Source organism: Cyrtonyx montezumae, unplaced genomic scaffold (genome assembly GCF_038088225.1).
Source record: "Cyrtonyx montezumae isolate F1298 unplaced genomic scaffold, pur_monq_1.0 scaffold_206, whole genome shotgun sequence".
Classification (NCBI taxonomy): domain Eukaryota; kingdom Metazoa; phylum Chordata; class Aves; order Galliformes; family Odontophoridae; genus Cyrtonyx; species Cyrtonyx montezumae.
In genome coordinates, this window is record NW_027071944.1 from 17,867 (window position 1) to 35,849 (window position 17,983).

At 60.0% G+C, this 17,983-nt stretch overlaps 2 protein-coding genes and 1 long non-coding RNA gene across 3 annotated transcripts; 2 read left to right on the top strand and 1 right to left on the bottom strand.

The window, feature by feature from the left end:
• The first annotated feature begins 1,159 nt into the window (after window positions 1-1,159).
• On the top strand, window positions 1,160-10,044 carry TRIM28 (tripartite motif containing 28). The gene is made up of 18 exons (XM_065737769.1): window positions 1,160-1,364; window positions 2,535-2,647; window positions 2,734-2,866; window positions 3,005-3,140; window positions 3,905-4,021; window positions 4,139-4,253; window positions 4,599-4,745; window positions 4,882-4,996; window positions 5,084-5,169; window positions 7,163-7,412; window positions 7,500-7,542; window positions 7,856-7,939; window positions 8,237-8,459; window positions 8,534-8,796; window positions 9,290-9,401; window positions 9,489-9,563; window positions 9,636-9,770; window positions 9,871-10,044. The coding sequence occupies exons 1-18, from the start codon at window positions 1,202-1,204 to the stop codon at window positions 10,042-10,044; spliced, it is 2,484 nt and encodes an 827-aa protein (XP_065593841.1). The 5' UTR covers window positions 1,160-1,201.
• An 831-nt stretch (window positions 10,045-10,875) lies between these two features.
• Window positions 10,876-16,913, top strand: UBE2M (ubiquitin conjugating enzyme E2 M). The gene is made up of 6 exons (XM_065737770.1): window positions 10,876-11,013; window positions 12,324-12,418; window positions 14,122-14,160; window positions 14,837-14,940; window positions 15,176-15,239; window positions 16,755-16,913. The coding sequence occupies exons 1-6, from the start codon at window positions 10,905-10,907 to the stop codon at window positions 16,893-16,895; spliced, it is 552 nt and encodes a 183-aa protein (XP_065593842.1). The 5' UTR covers window positions 10,876-10,904; the 3' UTR covers window positions 16,896-16,913.
• On the bottom strand, window positions 15,493-15,946 carry LOC136049470 (uncharacterized). The gene is made up of 3 exons (XR_010622306.1): window positions 15,884-15,946; window positions 15,771-15,789; window positions 15,493-15,522 (listed from the first exon to the last, which is right to left on the bottom strand). It is a non-coding gene; the product is annotated as an uncharacterized LOC136049470 (long non-coding RNA).
• Window positions 16,914-17,983: the final 1,070 nt, after the last annotated feature.

The window sequence follows — 17,983 nt, forward strand, 5'->3', positions numbered from 1 at the left end:
CGAGGGGGAACTCTTAATTCAGTCCCCTACACTCCACAGTCACCCCGGGACCGCTTCTGAAATGCTGCCACCACCTCAGAGGACCCCAACATGCCACCAAACCTCTCTTTCCCAGCAGCCTTTACTCACCACCACACTCTGGGAAGCTGGAAGCTGCTTTGGATGCTGTCAGATGCTCTCCTCGGGGGTTGGGTGCTGCTGAGGAGCAAAAACACGGGAGAAAATGAGGCAGTGAAGAGAAAGGGAGCACAGGAGAGGAGGCATGCGTCAGGGTGGGGGCTTTGGGAGGGGTCTAGAGAACCTGGAGTTGCTCAGAGCCTTACACTGGGCCTACATCCAACTCTTGAGCAACGCTTCGAGTGAGGCCTGGGCTGCTCCATGCCCTGGCCCAAGCACGGGCTGCTTAGGTCTTAACCCCACTCCTAGGCCTCAACCCCACGCTTAGGCCTCAACCCCACTCCTAGGCCTCAACCCCACTCCTAGGCCTCAACCCCACTCCTAGGCCTCAAATCCATGCCAAGGCCTCAACCCCACTCCTAGGCCTCAACCCCACTCCTAGGCCTCAACCCCACGCCAAGGCCTCAAACCCACGCCCAGGCCCTACCCCAGGCCTGGACCCACGCTCACACATCCCAATCCCACCTCCTCTGCCCCACAGATCGAGCTCGGGCACCTCCCCCCTCTCCTTCACCTCCCACCGCTCTCGAACCGGAGTGACTCCGGAGCGCTGAGGGCTGAAGTGTTTGTAAAGCTGATTGGCTCTTCGACCTGTCAATCACGTAGTCTACCCCCGCCTTCCCGAGCATTGAGGGTGTCGATTGGTGAAATCTACGTCTATCTTCGAATCCCCGCCTTCTGTGAGGCGGTCCGATTGCTGATTGGTCTGCGGAATTCCCGCCCTCCGTCTCGGTCTCCAAACCGAGGGGGCGGAGAGCACGGGAAAAGAGGATTGGGCTTTCCCTTGTCAATCCGCGCTCAACGCGTCTTTTAATTGGCTCAACGGCACGACTCCGCCCATCTAGTGATCCGATTGGTCAGCCCCCTTCCCTTACCCGCCTCCCACCGCCTCTAAGCGCTGTCAATCTCCACTTGACCCCGCCCTCTGCGCCCGTCGAGGGCGCTGATTGGCTGGAGGCGGCTCTCTGCCCACACGCGGTCGTGCGTCCTCCAGGTGAGGGGCTGAGGGGGAGCGGCTTCCGCCATGTCGGCTCCGGTAACGGCGGCTGCGGGCCCGGCCCTCGTGGATCTCCTCGAACGCTGCGGGGGTTGCCAGAAGCAGCTGAAGGCCGACACAGAACCGAGGTTGTTGCCCTGCCTTCACTCGGTGTGTCTACCTTGTCTGAAGACCGGGCCGGGCGGGCAAGGTGAGGCCTGGAGGGGTGGGGGAGGGGCAGAGAGGAGATGAGGGGGCAGGAGGGTATGGGTTGCTATAGGGGGAGTCTGGAGGTTTGGGGGTGGGGGAAGGGCAGTGCTGGGACATAGGGTGCTGTAGAAGGGGGGGGAGGCGGGTGTGGGTTGCTATAGGGGGAGTCTGGAGGTTTGGGGGTGGGGGAAGGGCAGTGTTGGGGCATAGGGTGCTGTGGAAAGGGGGGGGGCAGGAGGGTATGAGTTGCCGTGGGGGAGGGGTTGTGGGGGGGGGAGGGACAGTGATGAGACATAGGATGCTGTGGAAGGGGGGGAGGCGGGTGTGGGTTGCTATAGGGGGAGTGAGGAGGTTTGTGGGGGGGGGGGGGGAAGGGCTGTGCTGGGACATAGGGTGCTGTGAAAGGGGGGGAGGAGGGTATGGGTTGCCATAGGGGGAGCATGGAGCTATAGGGGGGATTGGGGGGACAGGGAGAGGGAGGCTGCATTGTGTTATGAGGGGGAGGGATGGAGAGGAATTGGGGGTCGCTGGGGGTTCTCGTTGGCGTTGTGGAGTGGGGTGAGGTGCCGTGCAGGGGCTGGGGGGGGATTTGGGGCTGAACAGAGGGGCTGTGCTGTGGGGGACAGGGTTGGAGGGATATCCTGAGGAGGGGGGGTGGGACTGAGATGTGGGATGGAAGGGTGCGTGGGGTTGTAGGGGGTGGGAGGGAGGAAAGAGGGGAGAGGAGGGCCCTGGGGGCTGCCAAGGAGGGGGAGCTGGGAGTTGTGGGGGGGAGTATGGGGGGAGGGGGGGATGTTGTAATGGAGGGGGAGAGGAGGAGATGGAGCACTGGGCGCTGTGGATCGCAACGGGGAGGAGCAGGAAGCTGTGCAGCACTGGGGCCTGGAGCTTTCTTCCCTCCTTCTCTTCGGTGCTGTCTCTCCTGCCGCAGAGAAGGTTCTGGAGAGATCCCGGTGTGCTGCCCTGCCTGAGGGGGTGGGCTGCAGGGTTGGTGGAGCGCTGCTTTAGGGCCGTGGCTTTGCTTGACATCCTGGAGAGCGCCGGGGCTCCAATTTCAGATCCTTGCCGACTGGGGTGATGTTATGGACGGGTGGGGAGGAGCTGCAATTAGTGAGCTCCCTGATGATGAGAATGATGAGCTAAACACCTGCCTCTTCTCTCCTCACCCCAGTGGTTGACTGCCCCACCTGCAAGCAGCAGTGTCCGCTGGCGGACGTGGTGGAGAATTACTTCCTCAAAGACAGAGGAGCCAAGAAGGACGATGCCAACCACGCCTCCGCTCGGGTAATGAGCCTTTCGTACCTAATTAACGGGTTCGTTAGCGGGTTCCTTAGCCCTCGGAGGCTCACCTCCTCCCTCCCACCCAACAGTGCTGCACCAGCTGCGAAGACAACGCTCCCGCCACCAGCTTCTGCGTGGACTGCTCGGAGCCGCTGTGCAGCACCTGCGTGGAGGCCCACCAGAGGGTCAAGTACACCAAGGACCACACGGTGCAGGCAGCAGGTCTGTCCTCGTGCCCCTCCCCCCCCCACCCCCACATCAGTGGCCGTGATGTGCACCTGAGCCTCGCATCCGGAACCTTCTACCGAGCTGAGATGCGTCCCACGTCCGCGGTGACGTCGTGGTGCTGTCACCCCGCAGGGAACCCCGCAGGGAAGGAGGTGAACCACACTGTGTACTGCCCTGTGCACGAGGAGGAGCCTCTGGTGATCTTCTGTGACACGTGTGACACGCTCACGTGCCGCAGCTGCCAGCTCGACGTGCACAAGGACCACCAGTGAGTGGTGCTGCCGTTAATTGATTCCCTTGGGGGTTCGTTATCCCCTCGTCAGCTGTTTTGATTCATTTCAGGCAACTTGGCTTCGTTAGTGAAGATAATTAACGAAACTCGTTGGCTGGTCGTTAAGAACAACTCTGGTTAGCTAGCTAGCTAATTAGTGCCACTTAATAATTAGACGGTAGCAAACCTCATTAGTAGTTAGCTACTGAAGGGATCGACCAAGCAGCCTATCAGTTTTCTCTAATTACTGCCACTTAATAATTATTTCAGATCTCATTAGTTGCTCCTTGGTTAATGCCTTCGGTAGCTAACGAGCATGTCCGTTTTCTCTCAGTTTCTGCTTTAATTAATTAACCAGGTTCAGTTATGAGCTGCTTAGTTGGGCGGTTAATTAGCAAATAGTTTTGCTTGGAGGGGGGAGGGGTAAGTTCTTTGGGGTGGGGGGGGAGTGTTGGGGTTGGGGTGGTGTTGGGATTCAGGGGGTTAAAAGGAGTTTAGATCTTAAGGAGTGTGGGGGGGAGGGGGTGTGTGAGTCATCAGCCATTACAGCTGACTAATTAACCTCTTTAGTAATTAATTGATGACGGAGCTAGGTGTCCACTGAGTGGCTTAACCCCGGGCCCATGAGTTTGCAGGATCCATACGAGGGGCCACTCAGAGCCCCCCCCACCGCGGGTCAGTGGTTCAAGATGGGACGTCCCCCAACTCGTAGCACCTCCACATCCCCCTCTGTTTCCCCCACCCCACCCCACCCCCCATAGGTATCAGTTCCTGGAGGATGCAGTGAAGAACCAACGCAAGATGCTGGCCACGCTGCTCAAGCGCCTGGGCGACAAGCACGCCAGCCTGCAGCGCTCCACCAAGGAAGTGCGCAGCTCGTACGTTCCCCACATACCCCTGGGGGCTTTTATCACCCCCCCCCCCCCCCAGAGGAGTTATTTGCCCCCCCTGGGGGGTAAACCTCACCCACCCTGACCCCCTCCCCCCACTGGCAGCATCCGCCAGGTGTGGGATGCGCAGAAGCGGGTGCAGGTGGATGTGAAGACAGCCATCCTGTGCATCATGAAGGAGCTCAACAAGCGAGGCAAGGTGCTGGTGAGCCACGCACAGGTGAGCCACGTTTCCCCTCTTCCCTGACTGCTCCAGTTCTTTGGGGGGGAGGGGGGCATGTGCAGCACCAGCTTCCCTACTCCTGGATGGGAAGGGCCCCTTCAACTCCCCCCCTCCCCCTCCCCAAACCCCCAACCCTTGCCCCAGGAGTGACTTGGCTGCATAAAACCCGTTCTTCCAGTTGCTTAACTGTGGGGTATTCCTCTTATCTCGTTGCTCCTGGCAACCATACTTAGGCAGGGGTGATGCCTGCCAAAAGGGAAATGCCTCCCAGCGCTCCAGGCGAAGCTTTTGAGACCTAAGGGCTCTTGTGTAGTCCCTCACAGTGCCGTGTCCTCCTCGCAGAAGGTGACAAGTGGACGACAGGAGAAGCTGGAGAGGCAGCACTGGGCCATGTCCAAGCTGCAAAGGCACCAGGAGCACGTCCTACGCTTCACCTCCTGGGCCCTGGAAAGTGAAAACAGCACCGCGCTGCTCCTCTCCAAGAAACTGGTGAGCTGTGTGAGCCCAAGGGCTGGGGGGGGGGGGGATCCTTCCTCTGCCCTCCCTCCTTCAGGGTCCCTGTGGTGCCATGGGTGCCCCTCAGGTGATGAGAAGCCCCGCTGCTTTGCCCCCTCCCCTCCCTCAGATCCACTACCAGCTCCAGCGCTCCCTCAAGATGATTGTGGACCCGGTGGAGCCGCATGGGGACATGAAGTTTCAGTGGGATCCTAAAGCCTGGAGCAAGAGTGCAGAGAGCTTTGGTGAGCCAAGGAGGGGGTGGGGGGCACCACCCTGGGGTGGGGGGCAGATCCCTGGGTCCCTCTGTTACACCCCCACCTCCCTCGCAGGCACCATCATGTCAGAGAACGGCCCCCTCCCACAGACCCTCAGCCCACAGCTGCCAGTTGCCAGCCCTGCTTCAGGCCCCTTGCAGGTACCGTGGGGGGGGGGAACAGGGGTCGTGTTTTGCAGGAGGGGGGGGGGGAGCTGCTCTGAAAGTCTTGCCTCCTGTTTTTCGTGGGAGTAGGAGTTGGATGTCGTCGGCGTCGTGTGATGGTTTCTTTGCCATGCAGCAGGTGGCAGTAGAGGAGCGTTTTCTAACAGTGTCCGTGGGGAGGGCTTTTAAATTTAGACTCCTACGAGCAGAACTCGAGCGCTCCAGGCTTGTGCCATCGTTGTGAATTTTCCAAGGAGCTCTCAGGTCCTTTGTGCTTGCTGCCTGGCTCGTGCTTCACCAGCACGGGGGACAAAGTCTTGCATCACACAGCTTGTCGTGCACACCAGAAGTGAGAGTGAAACCGAACCCAGCAGCAAACCTTCACACCCACCTGTGGTAGGACTCTGCGGCCTTCGAAACCAGTGCTTTGTGTTCTCAGGGGCTCTGTGTGGTTGTGGGGTTTCTGCATCTCTTGGATGAACTCGTGGCTGCCGTGTGGTTTCTAGGTGGAGCACAAATTACTCAAAACGATGTGGAAATTCATTCACGTGCGGGGCAGAGATTTGGATATTGACAGGAGCATGCGTTCTGGGGAGTTGTCAGACTCCACTCCTTTGGGTCACACAGGTGGATGAGGGTTTTGTGGGAGATGTGGGGTCAGAATCCACCCCTTCAGGTCACGCAGATGGGTGAAGGTTTATAGGAGAGGTGGGGTTGGACTCCACCCCTTCTGGTCTCACAGGTGAAAGGGTTTATAGGAGAGGTGGGGTCGGACTCCACCCCTTCGGGTCACACAGGTGGATGAGGGTTTTTAAGGGAGAAGTGGGGTCAGAATCCACCCCTTCAGGTCATGCAGGTGGGTGAGGGTTTATAGGAGAGGTGGGGTTGGACTCTACCCCTTCAGGTCACGCAGGTGGATGAGGTTTTTAAGGGAGAGGTGGGCTCAAACTCCACCTCTCCTATATATATATATATATATATATGGACCCCTTCGGGTCACACAGGTGCATTGCCTTCACCTGTGCTCCCGTGGCTGGCTCAGTGCTCACGTTCAGGCCGTGGTTCAGCAGTTCCCACGCACCATCCTCCATCAGTGGGCTGTGAACCATCATCTCCACCTCCTCCTTCCAGGCTGTTTGTGTCCTCTGGCGTAACGCAGGGACGGCGTGCGTGCGATGGCTGCTCTGAAAGTAATGCCTCCGATTTTCTTCCTCCGACCCACGGCGTCGGAGCTCTGTGCGACAGATGGCAGCAGAGGGGGGGGGGGGAGGGGAGGGGGAAACAGCACAAGATGGCGTCTGACATGGAAGTGAGGATGAAGCAAAGGTGTGTCATTGAGTTCCTCCATGCGGAAAGGATGGCCCCCATCGACATTCACCGACGCTTGCTGAGCGTTTACGGCGACCTGACGGTGGATGTGAGCACAGTGAGGCGCTGGGTGGTGCGCTTCAGCCGCGGTGACAGCGACGTGAAAGACAAACCACGATCCGGGCGGCCATGCACAGCTGTCAACGGGGAGTGCCTGGATCAGCTCACCTGCACGGATCGCCTGATGGTGGTGACTATGTCGGGGAGAGGAAAAGGAGAAAAAAAAAACACCAAACAAACAAAAAAAAAAGCAGTGCTTTGTAGCCGAGGATGCGCTCTATCAAACGGTGTTATTGTGCTCTTTGTATCTGTTGTCGTTTCCGCGGAGATAAATAGGAGGCATTACTTTCAGAGCGAGCTTCCCTTCCCTCCCTTTGTTTCTCTTGGTCCTTTTGTCTCTCCTCCTTTCGTTTTTCTGACTGTTTTCTCTTGCTCATTGTTCTCCCCTTGATTTTTCTCTCCCCTCCCTCGCCCGCTATTGTTCTCTCTTCTCCTTTCTCTCCTCCTTCTTTCACTCTTTCTTTCTCCTCGTTCCTTTTCCCTTTTTTTCCTCGTTGTTCTTTCCCTGCCCCGCCCTTCTAACAACCCCTTCCCCCCCAAACCCCCAATTATTCTCTTTTAGGGTTCCCTGAAAGCCACGGTGGTGAGCAAAGGGCACTGTGCCCCCAACCCCCTCCTGCAGTCCCCCAAAGCACCTCAACCTGAGAACAAAAACAGGCAGGAGACCCCCAGCACCCCCCAAGCTGGCAAGGAGGGGGTGGGGATGCCAGATGCACCTCAGTGTCCCTTGGGAACTGAGGGTCCCGACGTGTCCCCCCCCCGCCTTCAACCTCAGGTGTCCAAGACCCCCAAGGGTGCCACCGTGGAGTTGGGTGAGTGCTGGAGTGACCTGGGTGGGGGGTTGTGAGGATGAGGAAGGACGGTGACCCCTGACTGCTTTCATTTCTTTTTTTCCTCAGCAAATAATACCTCTCCCGAAGCTGCTGCCGCAGGAGTGAAGAGGTGAGCGTGCTTTGTCAAGTGCTGCCTCTGCCTTTGGGACCCTCCCCCCCTCCCCCCCCCCTTGAATCCCCCCCCGCCCCCGGGAGCTGTCCCACGTCACCCCACGCAGCTGGGGACCCTGCCCCCCTGTGTCTGGGGGGATAGCTGGGACACCCCTGTCCCTTGCCACCCCATGCCTGCATACCCAGGGCCACACTGTCCCTGGGTGGTGGGGCTCCGTCCCAGCTCTCCCACCCCATTCTGGCACTGGGGGGGGGGGGGGCGGAACGACCCGATTTTGGGGGGCAAAGCCCTGACCCCCCCCTTTGTGCAGGAAAAGACGAGTTAACCCTCCTGACAACCCTCCTCCCGACGAGGAGGTGGAAGAGAAGTTTGTCCCAAAGCTGCTCGTGAAGCGGTAATGAGGACGGATTGGGGGTGGGGTGGGGTGGGGGGGGGCAGATGGAAGGGGTGGGTGGGAAATGGAGCCATGCTGTCCCTTAGGGGGGGACGACACAACCTCTGTGTCACCTGTTTACCCTCAAGTGAGGACCAGCAGCCCATCCCTGTGACCAGGATCCCTTGTCCCCCTGGGGTGGCCCTTGGGATAGGGGGGTGCTGTCCCAAAGGACCCAGCGACTCCCAGTGCCCCCCGGAGTGGCTTCAAGGTGGGGGCTCCCCCCCCCCCCACATCCTGACCACCTCAATTCCCCAGGAGCCAGCCCTCGGGGGGCCCCGTGCTCCGCAAGGTACCAAGGGTCAGCCTGGAGCGCCTGGACCTGGACCTGTCGGGGGAGGCAGAGCCCCCCGTCTTCCGTGTCTTCCCTGGCACCTCAGCTGAGGAATTCAGCCTCATCGTCATCGAGCAGGGGGCACAGCCCCAGCCTGCTGCTGCTCCTCCTCCTCCTCCTCTTCCTCCTCCTCTCCTAGTCATCAAGGTGAGCATCCTCCTGCCCCTCCCCGCTTCCCTCCCCGCCTCTCTCTTCCTCACCCCCCCCCCCCCTCACTCCAGGAGGAGCAGAAGGAGCTATCCATCGACGACGACGACTCCGAGGACAAAAAACCCGTGGTGCTGCCTCCCAAACCCCCCGCAGGGTTGGTGGGAGCACCCGAAATCACCCCCCCTGCTGCCCCCACCGTGGCCCCCCCCGGTACCCACCGCAACGTCTCCTGCTGCCGCGTGTGCTGCCGGGCCGGTGCTGTGGTGATGTGCGACCTCTGCGAACGCTGCTACCACCTCGACTGCCACCTCCCCGTGCTCCAGGTGGTCCCCAGGTACGTCTGGTCCCTGTCCCCCCCCCCCCTCCCCCCTCTTTGTCACCTCCCTGGGTCCCTCTGCAGCCCTGGGATCTTGCTGCTCCCTCACATCTTCAGGGATCGCTCGGATCTTTTTGGGGGCTCCTCTTGATTTCCCGTGGGGTCTATCACTTGTATCGATTGCTGCCCGCCCCTCCACGTTCTTTGGGGAGGGGATCCTCTGGGGATCCAACCCTGATGGCCACTCCTGGATCCCACATTCTTGGGGGGCATCTCCTGATTGAGATCCGCCTGTGGGATCCCAAATCCTTGGGGTCTGCTCTCCAATCCTTCCCAGACCCCATCCGTGATCCACAGGGGGCTTAACTGATCCACGTGCTCTTCCCCCACCCCACCGTTGATCCCCGTGGTGCGATCCGCTGCCCCTATTGATCCCAAATCCCGTTTCCCCACCCCGAAACTGGGAGAGGGGCGGTGCTGCGGGGTTCTCAGTGGATCCCAAATCCCACAGCCACGACTGGCGCTGCCTGCTGTGCCAGGACCTGCCGCCCCCCACCGAAGGACTCACCAACGGCGGTCTCGAGCAGGACCAGCCCCACACCCTCTGCCCCACGGACCAGCAGGTGTGTGTACAACGGGATGGGGGTGGGGCATTTGGGATCGGGGCTGAAGAGGGGACAGAGGAAGGATCCTTCTTTACCTCTCCACAGAAATGTGAGTGGGTGCTGCTGCAGCTGCTGTGCCACGAGCCCTGCCGCCCCCTGCACCGCCTTTCCAGCTCCACAGTGAGTGCTGAACCCACTCGGGGAGAGGGGCTTTGGGGGGGGTGGGTCTCACATCCTATCCTGTCCCTGTAGGAGGGCGGTGACACCATCGACCTGACCCTGATCCGTGCCAAGCTGCAGGGGAAGCTCTCCCCCAACTACTCCTGCCCCGAAGACTTCGCCGCCGACGTCGCTCGTGTGATCCACCAGTTCAACCGCCTGACCGAGGTGGGGACCCGACACCCCAAGAGGAGGGGGGTGGGGGTGTCTGTCTGGCATCTCCTTATTTTTCCCCCTCTTTTTTTTCCTTCCCCTCCCTCCCCCCCAGGACAAAGCCGAAGTGCAGTCCATCCTGGGAGTGCAACGCTTCTTCGAGGAGCGGCTCAGTGCCGCCTTCCGCGACCGCAGCTTCTCCTCCCTCCTCGATCCCGGCGTCCAACACACGCAAAGCAATGGGGCAGCCCCCCCCGCCCCCCTCCCTGCCCCACCTCCGGCCCCCTGACCCCCACCCCTCCATGCTGCGGGGCCGCATGTGGAGCTGGTGGAGGGGGGTACACGTGGATTTCCACCGCCAGCGTGGGCTGAGCTGGGGGGGGGGAGGGGGGGGTATCCCCACCCCCCTTTTAACTCTGTGGGACTGCAATCTGTGGGTTTTTTCCTCACCCCCTTTCCCCCCACTCCCCCCCCCCAATCGCCACGCGGGGCTGTCTGATCTCGTGGGCGTGGGGTGGACCCGGTGTCCCCCGAAAAAGGAGGGGGAGGGGAGGAACCTTTTATCTGTACGTTTGGGTTCCCTTGTTGCTTTCCCGTCCCGTTTTCACGCAGGTTTTTTTTTCCCCCCCCCTCTCCTTTTTATGGGGTGCGTCGCCCCTCTGTGGTTATTAATAATAAATAAAGTTATTTCTGAATCTCTCCGAGCTCCTTGTCGCTGCCGCCCCTCCCCCACCCCTTTTTTTGTTCCGCTATTGCGGGGGGGGTGAGTGCCCGCAACAAACATGGCGGCTCCGCGCTTCAAGCCCCGCCCCCTCAATTCCAATTGGCTGCGAAAAGAGCCGAACCCTTCCGAAAAAACCCGAAGTCCGCGCTTGGAGCGAGACTTCCGCCAAACTCCCACGAAACCACCGGAAATAACCTCCCACCATCCGGAAAAACCCGAACGTTTCCGAACTTCATCCGGAAAATCCCGGACGGTGTCCGAAACCTTTTCCGGAAGTTGCCGAACGGTTCCGGCTGTTGCCGAACCTCCGTCTCCTCAGCGCCGCCGCCGCCGCTTCACCGGCGCCGCCGCTCCGCCGCCCCTCGGCCGCCTCATCCCCGCCGGGGGGGGTCCACCCCCGGTCCGGTGCGGCCCGGCCCGGCAGGATGATCAAGCTCTTCTCGCTGAAGCAGCAGAAGAAGGAGGAGGAATCGGCGGGCGGCACCAAGGGCACCAGCAAAAAGGCCTCGGCCGCGCAGCTCCGCATCCAGAAAGGTGCGGGGGGGGGGGGGGAGGGGAGGGGTCCCAGTATGTCGTGCGTACTGGTGATAGTGGGGTGTGTGTGCTGGGGGCTCGCTGGGATCCTAAGGGCGGCTGACGGGATGGTCCCAGTAGGGTCTGTGTACTGGTCCCGGTATGGGCTATGTACTGGTCCCACTGTGGCCCACTGTAGGGAAGCCACTGGTCCCAGTGTGCTCTATGTACTGGTCCCAGTATGGCCTGGTGTGGTCTGTGTATTGGTCCCAGTATGGCACCAGTGGTGGGGCGTGTACTGGTCCCAGCGTGCTCTGTGGGCTGGTCCCAGTATGGGGTACACACTGGTCCCAGTATGGCCCAGTGTGCTCTAAGTACTGGTCCCAGTGTGCTCTGTGTACTGGGCCCAGTATGGCTCAGTGTGGGGCATGTACTGGTCCCACTGTGCTCTATGTACTGGTCCCAGTATGGCCTAGTGTGGGGAAGCCACTGGTCCCAGTGTGCTCTGTGTACTGGTCCCAGTTTGGCCCAGTATGGGGAAGTCACTGGTCCCAGTGTGCTCTGTGTACTGGTCCCAGTATGGCCCAGTGTGGGGAAGCCACTGGTCCCAGTGTGCTCTGTGTACTGGTCCCAGTATGGCCTAGTGTGGGGAAGCCACTGGTCCCACTGTGCTCTGTGTACTGGTCCCAGTATGGCCCAGTGTGGGGAAGCCACTGGTCCCACTGTGCTCTGTGTACTGGTCCCAGTATGGCCCAGTGTGGGGAAGCCACTGGTCCCAGTGTGCTCTGTGTACTGGTCCCAGTATGGCCCAGTGTGGGGAAGCCACTGGTCCCAGTGTGCTCTATGTACTGGTCCCAGTATGGCCCAGTGTGGGGAAGCCAGTGGTCCCACTGTGCTCTATGTACTGGTCCCAGTATGGCCTAGTGTGGTCTGTGTATCTGGTCCCAGTATGTCCCAGTGTGGGGCATGCGTTGGTCCCAGTGTAGGACATGCACTGGTCCCATTGAGCTCTACTTACTGGCTCTAGTATGGGGTTGACACTGGTGCCAGTGTGCTCTGTGTACTGGTCCCAGTATGGGGTACCCACTGGTCCCAGTATGGGCTCTGTGTAGGGTCATATCCGTCCCAGCACGGCCTTAATGTCGTGGCTCAGAGCACTCAGTGTCACCGTCCCAGTACAATTTCTATACTAGTCCCAGTATGGCCGCGCTGTGGTGCTCTACCAGTCCCGGTGTGGCCGTACTGGGAGCACTGGGAGCACTGGGAGTGGGGGCTTTCTGCCCCATTGCCGGCTGTGACCCCAACACGTGTGTCCCCACGTGTCCCCGCAGACATCAACGAGCTCAACCTGCCCAAGACGTGCGAGATCGACTTCTCTGACCAGGACGACCTGCTGCACTTCCGCCTCCTCATCTGCCCCGACGAGGTGTGACCCCAACTCCCCCCAAATCCACCTGGGGTCCCCCCTAAACCCTAAGCCTAACCCTAACCCCCTAACCTAACCCTAACCCCCTAACCCTAAACCCTAACCCCCTAACCGAACCCCTATCCCAACCCTAACATAACCCTAACCCTTTTTCATCTGCCCCGACGAGGTGTGACCCCATTTCCCCCCCAAATCCACCTGGGATCCCCCCCAACCCTAAACCCCTAAACCCTAACCACCTAACCCTAACCCCTAACCCAGCCCTAACATAACCCTAACCCTTCATCATCTGCCCCAACGAGGTGTGACCCTGTTTCCCCCCAAAATCCACGTGGGTTCCCCCCCAAAACCCTAACCCTAAACCCTAACCCCCTAACCCGAACACTAACCCTAACCCCTAACCGTAACCCTAACCCAAAACCCTAACCCCCTAACCCTAAACCCTAACCCTAACCTCTAACCCTAACCCCTAACCCTAACCCCCTAACCCTAAACCCTAACCCCCTAACCCTAACCCTAAACCCCTAAACCCTAACCACCTAACCTTAACCCCTAACCCAGCCCTAACATAACCCTAACCCTTCCTCATCTGCCCCAACGAGGAGTGACCCCGTTTCCCCCCAAAATCCACGTGGGTTCCCCCCGAAAACCCCAACCCTAAACCCTAACCCCCTAACCCTAACCCCAAACCCTAACCCTAACCCCAAACCCTAACCATAACCTTAACCCCCTAACCCTAAACCCTAACCCCCTAACCCTAACCTTAACCCTAACCCTAACCATAACCCTAACCCTAACCCTAATCCTAACCCTAACCCTACTCCTAACCCTAACCCTACTCCTAACCCCAACCTCTAACCCTAACTCTAACCCTAACCCTAATCGGGGTACCCTAACCCTAATCGGGGTACCCTAACCCTAACCCTAACCCTAACCCTAACCCTAACCCTAATCGGGGTACCCTAACCCCTAACCCTAACCCCTAACCCTAACCCTAATCGGGGTACCCTAACCCTAACCCTACTCCTAACCCTAACCCTAACCCCAACCTCTAACCCTAACCCCTAACCCTAACCCTAACTCTAACCCTAACCCTAATCGGGGTACCCTAACCCTAACCCCAACCTCTAACCCTAACCCTAACCCTAACCCTACCCTAACCCTAACCCTAACCCTAACCCTAACCCTAACCCCAACCTCTAACCCTAACCCTAACCCCTAACCCTAACCCTAACCTCTAACCCTAACCCTAACCCTAACCCCAACCTCTAACCCTAACCCTAACCCTAACCCTAACCCTACCCTAACCCTAACCCTAACCCCTACCCTAACCCTAATGCTACCCTAACCCTACCCCTACCCCTAACCCTAACCCTAACCCTAACCCTAACCCTAACCCCAACCCTACTCCTAACCCCAACCTCTAACCCTAACCCTAACTCTAACCCTAACCCTAATCGGGGTACCCTAACCCTAACCCTAACCCCAACCTCTAACCCTAACCCTACCCTAACCCTAATCGGGGTACCCTAACCCCTAACCCTAACCCCTAACCCTACTCCTAACCCTACTCCTAACCCTAGCCCTAACCCTAACCCCTACCCAAACCCTAACCCTAATCGGGGTACCCTAACCCTAACCCTAACCCTCTCCCCCTCGCCCCCGTTGTCCCCTCCCCACTGATGTCTGTCCCTCTCCCATAGGGTTTCTACAAGGGAGGGAAATTCGTCTTCAGTTTTAAGGTCAGTCCTGAACCAGGTCGGCACTGGGCTGGTGGCCACCAAGGTGCGGATGGTGGCCATCAAGATGTGGATGGTGGTCACCAAGATGTGGATGATGGCCACCAAGATGTGAATGGTGGCCACCGAAGTGTGGATGGTGACCACCAAGATGTGGATGATGGCCACCAAGATGCGGATGGTGACCACCAAGATGTGAATGGTGACCACCAAGGTGTGGATGGTGGCCACCAAGATGTGGTTGATGACCCCAGGGTGTGGATGGTGGTCACCAAGGTATGGATGGTGGCCACCAAGGTGTGAATGGTGGCCACCGAAGTGTGGATGGTGACCACCAAGATGTGGATGGTGGCCTCCAAGATGTGCCTTGTGGCCACCAAGATGTGGCTGATGACCCCAAGGTGTGGTTGATGGCCACCAGAATGCAGATGGTGGCCACCAAGATGCGGATGGTGGCCACCAAGATGCAGATGGTGGCCACCAAGGTGTGCCTTGTGACCACCAAGGTGTGAGTGGTGGCCACCAAAGTGTGGATGGTGGCCAACAAGATGTGGCTGATGACCACACGATGTGGATGGTGGCCTCCAAGCTGCGGCTGGTGGCCTCCAAGACATACCTGGTGGCCACCAAAGTGCAGACGGTGGCCACCAAGTTGTTCCGCCCCCCCCCCACCCCCCAGGTCGGCCAGGGCTACCCCCACGACCCACCCAAGGTGAAGTGTGAGACGATGGTCTATCACCCAAACATCGACCTGGAGGGCAACGTCTGCCTCAACATCCTCAGGTGGGCCACCAACACGGCCGACACCGTGGCCACCGCTGGACCTGGCTCCCAAATTTGGTCCCCAACGCCCACCAGGGTGGAACGGGGTGGCAAATGGTTGCCCTCCCCTCCCCCCCTCCCTCCCCACCCCGCGTGTGCGTGTTGTCCCTGCGTAACCCCGATGTGGGCGTGAGGTGGCCGTGGCCACCACCGTGGTGGCCCTGGTGGCCCTTGTGACGCCCAACTCTGTCACCAGAGAGGACTGGAAGCCCGTCCTGACGATAAACTCCATCATCTACGGCCTTCAGTACCTTTTCCTGGTGAGTCGTGCGTGGGGTGAGGGGACACCGATGGGTTGGGGACACCTGGTGGCCTTGGGGACACCTCTTGAAGCCACCAAGTGACGTTGGGTCACCTGGTGGCTTTGGGACTCCTCCTGAGGACACCCAGTGGCCTTGGGACACCTTGAGGTGACACCTGGTGGCCTCAGGTCACCCCTAGGGGACATCTGGTGGCCTTGGGGACACCTCGAGGTGGCACCTGGTGACCTCAGGTCACCCCTAGGGGACATCTGGTGGCCTTGGGGACACCTTGAGGTGACACCTGGTGGCTTCAGGTCACCCCAAGGTGACACCTGGTGGCCTTGGGACACTCGAGGTGACACCTGGTGGCCTCAGGTCACCCCAAGGGGACACATAGTGACCTCAGGTCACCCCAAGGTGACACATAGTGGCCTTGGGGACACCTCGAGGTGGCACCTGGTAGCCTCAGGTCACCCCCAGGGGACACGTGGTGGCCTCAGGTCACCCCTAGGGGACACGTGGTGGCCTTGAGACACCCCAAGGGGACACCTGGTGGCCTTGGGGACACCTCGAGGTGGCACCTGGTGGCCTTGGGGACACCTTGAGGTGGCACCTGGTGGCCTCAGGTCACCCCAAGGGGACACATAGTGACCTCAGGTCACCCCAAGGTGGCACCTGGTGGCCTCAGGTCACCCCAAGGTGACACATAGTGGCCTTGGGACACCCCAAGGTGACACCTGGTGGCCTCAGGTCACCCCAAAGTGGCACCTGGTGGCCTCAGGTCACCCCAAGGTGGCACCTGGTGGCCTCAGGTCACCCCAAGGTGACACTTGGTGGCCTCAGGTCACCCCAAGGTGACACATAGTGGCCTTGGGACACCCCAAGGTGACACCTGGTGGCCTCAGGTCACCCCAAGGTGACACATAGTGGCCTTGGGACACCCCGAGGTGGCACCTGGTGGCCTTGGGTCACCCCAAGGTGACACTTGGTGGCCTCAGGTCACCCCAAGGTGACACATAGTGGCCTTGGGACACCCCGAGGTGACACCTGGTGGCCTCAGGTCACCCCAAGGTGACACATAGTGGCCTTGGGACACCCCGAGGTGACACCTGGTGGCCTCAGGTCACCCCAAGGTGACACATAGTGGCCTTGGGACACCCCGAGGTGGCACCTGGTGGCCTCAGGTCACCCCGAGGTGCAACTGGTGGCCTCAGGTCACCCCGAGGTGACACATAGTGGCCTTGGGGACACCTCGAGGTGGCACCGAGTGACACTGGGTCACCCTGGGACACTGTACTTGGGAGGTGCTAAGGGATATGGGGGGAGGGGGGGGCAGAGGGGAGGGTGGGATCGAGGGGTGTGTTCATGAAGGGGGGGGGGGGTATTAATGGGTTTTAGGGGGTGATGGGGTGGGGTTGTATGGCAGGGTGTCTCGGGGGGGCATTAATTGGGGGGGGGGGGGGGGGTGGGGCAGATATCCCTTTAAGGGGGGGGGGGGAATAATTTTTTTGCCCCCCCCCCCCCCCCCACCAGGAGCCGAACCCCGAGGACCCCCTGAACAAGGAAGCGGCCGAAGTGCTGCAGAGCAACCGTCGCCTCTTCGAGCAGAACGTGCAGCGCTCGCTGCGGGGGGGCTACGTCGGCGCCACCTACTTCGAGCGCTGCCTCAAGTAGCCCCCCCCCCCCCCCAAATCCCAAATCCCTCCCCCCTCCAATCCCCCCCCCCTTCCAACCCCCCCCCCCCCAATCCCAAATCCCAACCCCAAACCGTCTCCTCCCCGCCCCCCCCTATTTATTGCCCCCCTGGGGGCGGGGGGGGCCCCCTCCTTTCTGCCTCCCAACCTCCCCCCCCCCCCCTCACTGTTTCACTCCCCCCTCCCTCCCCCCCCCCGCGGGTGATTAAAGGGCGATGGTAACGAGCGGCGGTGCCCCCCCCCCCCCTCCTTCTCTGCTGTGGTGTGATTTGGGGGGGGGGGGGGGGGGTGCACTGGTTTGGACTGGGAGGGGAAGGTGGACGTTGGGGATGGGGGGGGGGGCACTCAGTTCCCTGTTGTAGTGGTCCCAGTATGCCCAGTTCCCAGTCTCAGAGCTCCCAGTATGCCCAGTTCCCTGTGTGAGGGCTCCCAGTATGCCCAGTTCCCTGTGTGAGGGCTCCCAGTATGCCCAGTTCCCCATCTAAGGGCTCCGGTATGCCCAGTTCCCAGTCCTGGAGCTCCCAGTATGCCAGTTCCCCATCTGAGGAATCCCAGTATGCCCAGTTCCCAGTCCCAGAGCTCCCAGTATGCCCAGTTCCCATCTGAGGGCTCCCTGTATGCCCAGTTCCCCATCTGAGGGATCCCAGTATGCCAGTTCCCCATCTGAGGGATCCCAGTATGCCAGTTCCCCATCTGAGGGATCCCAGTATGCCCAGTTCCCAGTCCTGGAGCTCCCAGTATGCCCAGTTCCCCATCTGAGGGCTCCCAGTATGCCAGTTCCCAGTCCTGGAGCTCCCAGTATGCCCAGTTCCCCATCTGAGGGATCCCAGTATGCCCAGTTCCCAGTCCCAGAGCTCCCAGTATACCCAGTTCCCCATCTGAGGGATCCCAGTATGCCCAGTTCCCTGGTCCCAGTGACCTTCCGATTATATCCCAGTATATCCCACTATATATCCTAATATAGATCCCAGTATGTCCCAGGGATGTCCCTCCCAGTATATCCCAGTATGCATCCCAGTTAGCCCCCCAGTACCTCCCAGTATGGACTGGTGTCTCAGTATATTGTAT

Coding starts and splice junctions, on each gene's coding strand:
- TRIM28 (XM_065737769.1), top strand. CDS start 1,202: ATGTCGGCTCCGGTAACGGCGGCTGCGGGCCCGGCCCTCGTGGATCTC. Junction 7,543..7,855: donor GCTGCCGCAGGAGTGAAGAG/GTGAGCGTGCTT, acceptor CCCTTTGTGCAG/GAAAAGACGAGTTAACCCTC. Junction 9,564..9,635: donor ACCGCCTTTCCAGCTCCACA/GTGAGTGCTGAA, acceptor CTGTCCCTGTAG/GAGGGCGGTGACACCATCGA.
- UBE2M (XM_065737770.1), top strand. CDS start 10,905: ATGATCAAGCTCTTCTCGCTGAAGCAGCAGAAGAAGGAGGAGGAATCG. Junction 11,014..12,323: donor GCAGCTCCGCATCCAGAAAG/GTGCGGGGGGGG, acceptor GTGTCCCCGCAG/ACATCAACGAGCTCAACCTG. Junction 15,240..16,754: donor GCCTTCAGTACCTTTTCCTG/GTGAGTCGTGCG, acceptor CCCCCCCACCAG/GAGCCGAACCCCGAGGACCC.